This window comes from Tauraco erythrolophus, chromosome 5, assembly GCF_009769465.1.
Source record: "Tauraco erythrolophus isolate bTauEry1 chromosome 5, bTauEry1.pri, whole genome shotgun sequence".
NCBI classification, from domain to species: Eukaryota; Metazoa; Chordata; class Aves; order Musophagiformes; family Musophagidae; genus Tauraco; species Tauraco erythrolophus.
The window spans coordinates 71,776,894-71,788,305 of record NC_141469.1 but is presented as its reverse complement, the minus strand read 5'-3'; the positions used below and the strand labels follow the sequence as shown (position 1 = coordinate 71,788,305).

Genomic DNA, 11,412 nt, shown 5'->3' with positions numbered 1-11,412 from the left:
CTGCTGGAGAACTTGCCTGAAGGAGCCCGGCATGTTTCTCAGAGATAAGATGAAGAGATGACTCAGTTTCTAAGCATGGATGTAGGGAATAAGTCGGAGGAAGCTCTGCAGGACAGCACTGAAGGAGGCAGGGCCTGGCCATGACAAATCCAAGCTGTGCTGGCAACAGGGAGATTATATGTAGGGCAAGTCACTTGTAAGGCTTGGGTTGGGTACTCAGCAGGACTCGAGAAGCAGCCAAACATCCAACCAGCCCCCATAAAATGAGGTTGGATCCATTTTACATGCTAAGTTTCAGTTTAGTGACAAACACTGATACAGATGTTGGCACAGGGCTGGCATGGCATGGGATGTTAACCAGATCAAATCACTTTCCCTGGAGTTTGAGCGTTTAAGACTGCTTTTTGTGTTGGTCCTGGTACCTTGCAGCAGCATGCCCAGCAGACCAGAGGCCAGCAATAAGTCTTGTAGCATTTTCAGCAATATTATTTTGAGATTGGGTGGATGGTGTCTTGCTGTCATACAGAGACTCTTGGCTCCATGCTTTCCTGATACCTTCCCCTATGGTAGCTCATGCTTCTTCTCCAGCCTAAACACTCCTAAGCTTTTGGGTCCTAGGCCAATGCGTGAACTGGAGAAGTGCATTAGGGTTTCTGTTGTGTATCTTTGTGGAGAAAATTACACCTAAGCCTCAGTTGAATGCCGCAGCCAAGTCTGAGCACTCTGCTGGCTTATTCCCCCTTGTCCATGCTGTCCTCAGCACACCATGGACAGTAGCCGTCCTTTTTCTAGCAGGCATTCTTGCCCCTGTGCCCAGGATCCTCTGCAAGAATGGTGAAGGGGATGGATCATCCTTCATCACTGTGTTGCAGGGGACACAGCTGACCCTGTGCCCTGCGGGCCAAGCATGTCACCCACTTGGTGGGAGGCAGGTATTGCAGGAGACATCTACTTCGTAACACAGTTCGGGGTCTGCATGCTACAGGGGTAGTGTTAAGGAGCAGTTGCTGGAGCAGCACCACAGCCCTATGCATCTCAGTAGTACTACTGGGTGGGGAAAGGGATGTTTCTTGTCTTGTGCTGCCCCCAGACAGACTGACAGCCCCCTTCCCAGGGCCCAGGCTTCTAGCGGTCTGTGCCCACAAGAAAGGTGGCAAGGCAGCTCTCTGCCAGTGCCTGCTGTTGCCATGGAGGACAGATTCCCAGGAGCTGAGCATAGTTGCCCATGGGTTCATTTGTAGCACGGACGAGTTTGGTGAGGAGCTTGTGCGCTTCCTACATGACATGAGGCTGAGACCCAATGCGCCAAGACAAACACTGGGCTGCTCAAAGACCTCTTGCCCAGTGGTCTGGTGACCTCACCTCCCTGCTTCAGAGCATCGCTCAAAGCTGGGGGATATCTCAAGAGTAAAAGCCAGCCTGGTTCTCCAGAGGTGCTGTTATATGAGATCGCTTGGCCAATAGCACTTCTCACGCAGGCAGGGACGTGCCCCACCGGCCGCACAAGTTAGTCCAGGACAGGCTCAATTCTGCTTCAGCTTCTTGGCAAGCAGCAGCAGCAGTGCAAGCCCATAGGAGAGGGGAAGGATGCTGTTGCAGGAAGTCCAGAGCAGACAGAGCATGGAGAAGCTCTCTGTCTCCACAGCCACTAGGATGTAGGCGACGATGAGCTGCGTGAAGACCCAAGTTGTCCCATGGTAGAGGAGCTTTGCACCCCAAGAGGTGGCCCGGGCACTAAGGAAGGGATGAATGCGGTAGTCAGCCTCCACCATGACAGCCCAGCACAGGAAGCCAAAGACCTGCCCAGGCCGGAGGCCGTGCCACCAGGCGGAGAAGGCAAAGGTGGCCAGGAGCGGCTGGGCCGGGCAACGCTGGAAGATGAGTCTCCTCAGCCAGCGGGATGTGCTCTTGTTCCAGGTTCGGGTGAAGACAGCCATGCGGTGCGTCGTCTCCAGTGTCCACAGGTCATGGACGGAAAGGTCTCCCTGACCCGCCTCTGGCCCGAAGCCCGCCAGCTCGAGCAGGGCCTCGTCCAGCACCCAGTGCAGGTAGTAGGCCATCCTGAGGAGCAGGGCTCGTGCCCAGATGTGGGGCAGGCAGCGCAGGATGGCACGTCCCTGCCCGCCGGCATGGCCAAGCCCCGCCGCCAGCCCCGCGTGCAGCCCCCGCAGGGCCAGCGCACACAGGCACCGCTGCCCGGCGGCCCTCAGTGGGCAGGGCAGAGCCCCCGGGGACTCGACCCGGGCCCGAAACCTGCTGAAGGAGCACAAGGGACCTCCGAGGAGGGCTGGGAAAAAGAGCAGGTAGCTGCAGAGAGGCAGCACACGCTGCAAAAGCCCCCGGGCCAGCTGGAGCGGCACCAGCCCTTCCTGGACGTCCAGGGCCAGAGATGTAGCCTTCTGGGTGAGCAGCATGATGGCAGAAAGGGTGATGGCTGGCCTGGAAGGAGAGGACACCTGAGAGCTGCTGCGAGTCCCTTGAAGGGAGCGTTAGCAGCACGGGCGCAAGGCTGCACACGGGGGATGTGCTGTCCCACGTCCCCAGAGCACTGCCGTGCCCACGGCATCGCCCACACACAGGGATGTGGTCAGAGCCGGAGTGGAGACTGACGGCTGTGGAACAGATGGTTTGGCCCGGAGTGCCCTCCACCCTCACAAAATGACCGGGAGGGCTCCCAGCCCACTGAGGGCAGGAGCAGGATGGAGGCAGAGCGGGGTGTTACCTGGCATCTTGTGGGTCCAGCTCCTGGCTGCTCAGGCCCAGGTGGCAGAGTGTCTGCCAGGACATCTGGAAGGTGAAGACCCAGTTGTGGGCATGAGCTGGGCTGACGGAGAGGAGGATGAGCACGGAGCCAGCAGCAGGGATGAGGAGCAACACAGCGTAGCTGCCCATAGCTGTACCAGCAAGGAGACATCCTCCAGCAAGGAGGAATATGTACCTAGAAGAGATCAGATGCCCTTTGGCTGCCTTGTGTTGGGAAAAGAGGGCTTGAAACTCCTGCCACAGTGTTGATAGTGGAGCTTAGTCTGGGTCCTGCAGTCTCCACAGGCTGTAGTCTGCCTCTTGGCCTCTCGTGGCACTGAGGGATGACCAGAGCCATCGTGGTGGCAGTCAGGAATGGGGAGGACTGAGGCAGATATTGCTGGCCCTGCCTGGTGCCCATCCTAATCACGCCAGAGATAGTCCCTGTTCCCTGTTCTGCTCCCGTTGCCTGCGTGCTCATCCTGATACACCCTTAAACCCATCTCCCACAGCACTGGAGTGTCTGATTTGTCCTTAACAACCTTGAACTGGCCCCCCTGCAGAGGGAGGGAACTGGGGACAGCCCACATCCAAACCATACAAATGTCCCCACCCGAGTCAGCAGGGACTTGCTACCATGCGTCTTGCTGCACCTCTGGCCAGGAGAGCCCCCAGAAAGCATCCGCAGGCATGACTTGCCCTTGGCACGGCAGCAGGAGTGACGACCACGTACCGGGCAGTCAGAGAGAGGCGCCCCGCAGCACAGAGGTGGTGGAAGAGAGCAGCGAAGGGGAAAGCCACCAGCCGGTGTGGGGCTGCAGGGAGAAGGACAAGCAGGTCTGCCCAGCGCATCGAGCACCTTGCTTCTTCAGCTGCCTCTGATGCCTGGAGAAAGGACTGAGCCAAGGGCTGCTCTGGCTCCTCTTTATATGTGGCAGGACCTCAAAAAACCAGAGCAGAGCCAAGGAAACAGAGGTATCTGCAGGAAGAGGAGCATGTTTTTTGCATTCGTCAGTGCTGACTCCTTCAAGCACCTCTGCCCCAAGGTTTGTGTGTAGGTGGAAAAAGTTGGGGTTGATTATTTGCTCTGCCAGACGCCTGGGCCATTACCACATACTTCGAAGACAGCGAGAGCGAGCTGCTGAGATAAGAGCCTCTTTCAGCTGCCACATGTGCTGTGCTGGGATGCATCTCAGAGCAAAATCCCCAGGTACTCCCAGACGCTTGGTCCTTTCTCTTCACTTCCTCTCAGCTCAGTCCTTCACAGAAAGCTGTAGTTTTTTCCCAGCTCTCTTGTTATGGGGTAGTGGTGGGGATGTCCCAGTATTTAAACCCCTGGTCACAGAAAGGAGAGGATGGGTTCTGCCACTTTTCGGTGACGAGGGAGCGTAAGCCCCTCAGCCCCGCCATTCAGACCAAGCTATAGGGCCTTTCCATTTACCAGAGATAATGGAATAGCTCTATTCTCTCCAAACAATCTTTCTTCCAGTAAATAAGGAAATACAAAAATTAATATGGACTCACAGATATACTTGCGATTGTAGAAATTAGTCATTGCAGTTAAACTGTTTAAACTGCCCGTTCATTCAAAAATGTGCCATATGACCTCTTTTGGGCCAGACTTGGAAGGTGATTTGAAGGGTCATCTTTAGGGTGATGTGAAGCCAGTTGCTATTGCTCTCACAATGCCACCAGCAGTATTTCATGCTGAACAGACAAAAAAGCCCAAGAAAATCAGTCTACAGGACTTGACTTTTCTTCGTGAGATACAGCTAAGAAAAAACAGACAAATTCAGATCATAGAATCATAGAATGGTTAGGGTTGGAAGGGACCTCAAAAATGGTAAAGCTTGTGGATTTTTTTTTTAAACTCAGTTGATACCTGCTTTATTTTAGGCATATGAATAGTGTGAATATAAAGAGAAATACCCTGGAATTTCCTTCTGGAAGAAAATAGAAAATATATTGGAGGGGTGTAAGAATGAAGGTTTTCCCCTTCCTTTCATGAGTGCTTCAAAATATTTAGATTAGTCTGTTTATCAATAAAAAGAGCAAAAATGGTGCCTAAAGTTACAGAAAGAACTGTGTGCATTAAAAAAAGAGATTTTTATTTAAAAATACATTGTCTGTCTTTTATGAATGCTTCTACTCTTCACTGAGCTTTTCAAGCTATTGTGATGTTGGAAAGCTTACCACATTGTTGGGACGAGGAGTTTGATTATAAGAAGGCGGGGTTCAAAACCCCATGGGAAAAATTATTAGAGCAAATGCTACAGAGAAACCAGCTATATTTTGCTGTGTTTGTGCAGGGTATATTTTAAGAGCAGGAGATAGCACTGGAGAGAAGCTTTTTCCATGGCAATTTTGGCATGCATGGCATGCAGCAACAGCCTAGTTTCACAGGACTCATTCTGCCAAATCCATGGAGCCCAGTATTGACTTTGCTGAGTAAATATTTTTGAAGGCCTTTGCAGTGCCTGTTTAAGCGATTCCCTGCTATGGTTCTCTAAAAATGCTGTTGCTTTTCAAGAAGCAGAAATTAATTTCCACAGTAGCATTGGAAATGTTAACACAGTGCTCAGTGCACCATCAGGTGCTGGGTGATGGAAGCGTGATCTTAGAGCAAGCATGTGAGCCACACTGAGGTGTGTGAGAGCACTTTACTTGCTTCACTTCCGTGGACTAAGCAAGCAGCAGCCTGGTTCCTGGATAAGGAATTACTTGTTTGGTAATACAGCAGGTGAGAAGAGCAGGCTGAGCACTGTCAGAGGAAACTCTGAGCATGAAATTCAAGGACATGTGACTCAGATACAACTTTGGGTTAGCATCCAGAAAGCCTGTAGTTGCTTTCCTGGTGGAATATAGTGCTGTTTTGGGAACAGGTTTGGTTGGCTATTGTAATGCAGCCTATACTGATCTGCTGGAGGACACACTGAAAAGTGAAAGTCATACACTGAAACCAAAAAAAGTTATTTTAAAGAGGTCAGACTGACATGGTTTCTCTTTTCTCCAGAGAACAGCAGGCAAATGGGATGGCAGGCCATTCCGTAGGGTTCAGGAGGCCTGGACCGAACTCCTGCCTCAGACTTCCCGCATCACTTTCGGAAAGGTGCTTAGCTCCCATCCACAAAAACAGAGAGGATGGATAGTTTCTGTCTCGCTGTGGTGTTACAAGGCAGAATCAGCCGCGAGCCTTGAGACTTTACGTTTGGCTGTGATAGGCAGGACATGAAAGTACCTAAATGAGAAAGGAATTAAGAAATAAACACAATGGTTTATTAGAACACAAAAAGGCAAAAATCCTTCCTTTATTTTCAGGCACCAGTCCCACGCTGGCTTTTTGCTACTTGTTGCCATTACAGATTTGCTGACCACTGCCTGTAAATGGCCCATTGCTCCTTGTGGCGAAGGCCTTTTTGTCTCCCTGGATAAAGGGGGACGTCTCAGTAGTTTAAGGATAGTGTGGAAGTCTCTTATCACAGCTGTGACCACACTCATGGACAGCTCAAGTCATGCCAGGGAAAGGGGGAGGAAAGGCGTTTCCATAAGGTCTTGTGTAATTTTTTATGTCTTCTGTGCTTCTCAATACCCAAATCAGTAATAAAAAGTGTATGTTAATTGGCAATAAATTAAATTAAGTGAAATTTCTGCAAGTCACTTTTTTGTCTGCAATACAGCCTTGCAACTCTTGAGCTCAGCCACATCAGCTGAACTCTGTGTGGGTGAGGGGCCAGCCCTGTGCCCTCCTCTGTGCCAGTGGTGGCAAAAGAGGTGACTTATTTTCAAGGCAGAATCCTATTAGGAACGCCTTTCTCTCTTTCGGTGTTTAGACCAAGGCCAGATGGAGACAGATCCTCTTGTACCTCCTAAGGTCTTGGGACATTTAGGACAGGGACCAACATCACAGGAGACCATCCCCTGTGCTGGTTCCCTTCAGCCTCACCACAGAGCTCCTGAGACAAAAGGTATGCAGCTCTAAGGACTATGCACGGTGGCCAGTGATGGGAAAAAGATCTAAGGCTGCATGCTCTTCCCCTTCCATCCCCTTTCACATGATATGCAAGTCCTACACGAGTTCTTGTCCTGGTGTCTCCTTTTGGAGAACGCAGGAGCAGCTACAGCTTTTCTGATCCTTGTTATGAAGCCAGCAGATCAACTGGTGCTTTGCCTCAGAGATAAAGTACCTGGGTATGATCCACGTTGCCACTGGCTGCCGGAAAGAGTGGATGTCCTAACACCCTCAGGATGATCCTGATTCCTTTGTGGTTGAGTTTTTTTCCCTTTAGCCAACACATGCTGAAAAAGCAGAGTTGCTTCTTAGGGAAAAACACAGCAGAGGGGTGAACCAACAGTGCGCTAATGGGATGGGATGTGCCGGAGGGATGGAGCTGCACTGCAGGCAAAGGGGAGATACCAGGAACAACCCAGACTTTCCAGCACACTGAAGTAGCCCCAGTGTGCAGGTGATCCCAGAACTGGCATTGCTGCTCTGGGACTGCTGCTCAGAGCTGCCTCCCCAAGATGGATGCCACCTCTCCCATGCTCTTCAGAGTCTGTTGTGCAAGGCTGGTAGGGTAAATCACGGTGGTGATATTTTTCTCACTCAGCGTCAGGATGATCTGAGCTGCCAGAGACCAGATGGAGAGGCTGGAGTCCTCCTCCAAGCCTTGAAGAACCAAGGTAGAAAGAAACAGAGCAGGGATCAAATCCTTGTACTTGTAGAGACCCCAGGCATTCCCTACTAAGAGGGCCAGCCCACCCGGCTCCTCCCCTCCCATGGCCAGGAGGGAGCAGGGTGGAGAAGTGAATCTGCTGGAAGTTGCCAGGCCAGGAATGCCTCAAATGCCCTTGAAATACCTCAATTCCTCTCCAGTGTACAGGGAGCAGAGCTCTCCTCACTGGGGCAGGGTTTAGAGCTAGTCCATGGAGGGCCCCCAAATGACTTTCTGCTGAATTCCAGAAAAGGAGCACCTTAATTACTCAAGGCACACGAGGAAGAGACATCTTGGACAGGGAGCAATTGAAAAGGATCAGGAAGACCGTTTGCTGCGCTTCTTTTCCTCCTCAGCAACAATTTCTGAGTGCATTTGGGCTGCCTTTTTGCAGCAGTACAGCACTTGGATGTCAGCGCTTCCATCGGAATCTTCGGGGCTCCCTGGGCAATAGGACCAGAGTGAAGAGGACCACCAGCCTGCTGGGCTGCATTAGGCAGAGCGTTGCCAGCAGGTGGAGGGAGGTGATCCTGCTCCTCTGCTCAGCACTACTGAGGCACACCTGGAATGCTGGATCGCCAGTACGAGACATGAACATACTGGAGAGAGTCCAGCAAAGGGCTGATCATGAAGGGACTGGAGCATCTCTGGTAAGAGGAAAGGCTGAGAGAGCTGGGACTGTTCAGCCTGAAGACGAGAAGACTCAGATAGGGGAGCTTGTCAGTGTACTGAGAAGCACTGATGGGGAGGGACAAAGACAAGGGAACCACGCTCGTCTTAGTGGTGCCCAGTGACAGGACGAGAGGTGATGAACACAAGCTAAAACACACAAAATCCCACCCAAACCCCAGAAAATACTTGTGTTTGTCTGTGCATGCAGTGTGTGTGTTGTGTGTGTATGCTTGTGTACTGTTATGTGTTGTGTGTATGTGTTTGTGGTGTGTGTAGGAGTGGGGGTGTGTGTGTTGTGTGTATGTTTTGTGTTGTGAGTGTGGTGTGTGGTTGTGTTGTGTGCACAGTGCATGGTGTGTGGGTGTGTGTGTGTTGTGGTTTGCGTGTGTTCAGCGTGCGTGGGGTGGTGGTTGAGGGCTGTGTTTGGTGCTCGGCTCCATGGGGCTGCCAAGGGGGCCCCAGAGCAGCCTCAGCCCCCTGGAGAGCCTCAGCCTCCCCAGGAATGTGGGAGAGGGGACTGTGGGGCACATGAAGGTTCATGGGACAGGCATGGGGGAAGCTGGGGGTACCGAGGGGGTTATGAGGCACATGGGATGTTGGGAGACCCTGCAGGAGCTATGGGGCATCCAGGGAAGCAATGTGACACCCAAAGGGTCAGGATACCGGAAAGAGAGAGTTGGGTGCACATCCAGGGGATCAGGGGTACCTTGGGGGGGTTTATGGGGCACCCAGGGGAGTCATGCAGCACCCAGGAAAGGGGAGTCTATGGGGCACAGGAGAGGTCAGAGGCACCCTGGGGGGCTATGAGACACCCAGGAGGTTGGGAAAACCCAGGGGCTTATGAGGCACATGGGGGACCAGGTCCACTTTGGACAGGGCTGAGGGCACCCAAGGGGGGTCAGGGGCACCCAGAGAAGGGTAGCATCACAGGGTCCCTGCAGAAGCTGATGCTGGAGCCCAGGCCTGTGGCACCTCCTTTATTGCAGGTCCTAATGGAGCCCCTTGTGTGAGGGAGAACCCACGTCCCCACCTACAGCCCCTCCATGTCAAGCCTCGCCAGGGGGTGCGTAGGTGCCAGCGAGGTGCACGGGCAGCCCGTCAAGGCAGGCAACACGCACATGGTGATAGAGCTGCCGGACCCGGTAGGCGCAAGGAGGCCGGGTGTCCCCTCCGCGCAGGCGGCAGACTGTGAGGCCCATGGGTGTCGGGGTGCTGTGGAAACCCGCCGAGTCAGGCGTCTGGGTGCAGGCGGCCACCAGCCCCTGGGCGGGCGCATGCACAAAGGTGTTGGTGGGCTTGCAGGGCCGCCCCGGGGCTGTCACCCGCCGCCGCGCCAGCATGGTCTCGCAGTAGCGGTGCGCCGCGAGCGAAGATGTCCGGGGGTGGTCCACGTGCTGCCGCAGGAACTTCTCGTAACGGCTCTCGCCCACTGCTCCTGCCAGTGCCGCCAGCACCACGGTCATGCATAGGGCCCAGCCCGCCATGGGCATCTGTGGAAAGTGGGGTCAGGGCCATGTGGACTTTTGGGCCCCTATTGGAAATCCCACCCTGGACACTCAATTTCTCTACAAATTCCCCCTCCCAGACACGTGGATCCCTTACAAATCCTCTCTAAATGCACAGGGACACTCCCCTGTACACTTGGGCTATCTGTGAATCCCACCTAGATGCCTGGGTCACCTACAGAATGCCCCATGGACTCTCAGGTCCTCTACAGTTCTACATCCCCTAGAAGCCTCGGTACCTTACGGCACACCTCCCCCAGACGCTTGGGTTCCCTATAGATCTACCCTCTGCCCCAGCACGTGGATCCCCTACATGTCCTCCCTTCCCCACTGGATTCTTGGGTGCCTCGCAGTCCCCTCCCACAGATGCTCTGGCCCCCTACGCATCCCTCACCTGCACCTGTGTGTGTGCCTCAGTTTCCCTTACGGCCTCGATGACTCCGGGATCCCTCCCACTCCTCTGCGCCTTTTATACCGGTCCCAGCTGGGCCCCAATGGTCAACGATCCAGGAGGAGGGTCAGGCCAAAGAGTAAGGTCCAGCGGATGTGTGTGGGGAGCCAGGCATCCAGGAAGCCCCACGCCCCCTCGCAGCCCCCCAAGGTCATTAGGTAGTCATTAACGAACCACGTGACTGGCTGCACACATTCCCTCAGGTGCCCCCTGTCCACATTGCCTTGCTTGCACCACACGTTCTGGCTGGGGCCACGTGTCCCATGGGGAGCAGGACACCTGGGTCCCCTTGGGTGGCAGACCAAGATACCTGGTTCCCTGGTGGCAGGGCAGGATGTCAGCATTGCCTCTGGGGCAGCTGACAGACGCTCCTGCCCCTCTTGGGTGATGTGGTATGTCCACAGCTGCCCAGCATCGCTTCAGGAGTGGTGAACCGTCCCCCTGCACTTCACTGCAGGAAATGCCAGGATGCGTTTCTCCCCACCCTTACCTCACGTGCTCCCAGCTGCTCCACTGAGGCAGAGACAAGCAAAGAGCCAGGAGCCAGCCTGAGCCCATCAAAAACCCACCCCTTTCTCTCGACCATCAAAGACAACCTGACGGAGATCCAAGGCATGCATGTCCCCTCCAAAGGAAGAGGTGCACAGTGCCCAGGAGAGGCTACCTCCACTGGGTGCAAGTGATCTTCATCCTCCTCTTCAAAGACATAATAGAGACTGTGATGGGAAGCAGCAAATGGAGGATGAGGAAAAAAGTGGACAGGAGCCCTTGGCTGCCCTTCTTCCGCATGAGTAACCAAGTTTGACCCCACCAGTGATTCAGGGAGGACAATGACACTGGATGCTGACACTCCATGAGTGGGCCTGAGCACTAGGGCCATGGGCTGCTGAGAGATGCACCCTTCGAGCGTGTGTCGCTCTCAGACCTGACCTACTTGTCCCCAAGGACAGCACAGAGTTCGCTCCCTGTCTGTCCCAGGCCCACCATGTCCTTCAGCCTGGGCACCACCTTCCTCAAAAAAGCTGGAAAAGGTCTAAGACTGCCCACAATGAAGATGGAGAGTGCCCTGCCCTGGGCCGTGGTGGCATCTCTATGGCTCTGTTAGTGTCTCAAGAAATCCTCCTCAAAGTCATGCAGCCCCTGCAGTGGGAACAGCTCAGGCACCTAGCCAGAACCTCGCAGGCATGGAAGATCAGCATGGGCACCTTGCCTCTCTGAGGCTGACAAGACTCTGCTCCTGCTGGGCATGGAAGCAGGATAGGGGGTTCTCATCACCACCTCCAGACACACTGTGCCTTACACCGTCCTGGTATGGGTGAGAAGGGGATGG

At 53.9% G+C, this 11,412-nt stretch overlaps 2 protein-coding genes across 2 annotated transcripts; both read right to left on the bottom strand.

Moving 5' to 3' along the window:
* Positions 1–1,439: 1,439 nt before the first annotated feature.
* On the bottom strand, positions 1,440–3,594 carry MBOAT4 (membrane bound ghrelin O-acyltransferase MBOAT4). Its single transcript, XM_086612504.1, is given in 3 exon segments — positions 1,440–2,439; positions 2,723–2,938; positions 3,476–3,594. Coding segments are annotated over 3 exon segments (1,335 nt in total).
* Positions 3,595–9,172: 5,578 nt separating this feature from the next.
* Positions 9,173–9,610, bottom strand: LOC104372622 (ribonuclease CL2). Its single transcript, XM_009978358.2, has one exon. It carries the CDS (start codon positions 9,608–9,610, stop codon positions 9,173–9,175), a length of 438 nt encoding a protein of 145 aa, XP_009976660.2.
* Between the last annotated feature and the right edge of the window lie 1,802 nt (positions 9,611–11,412).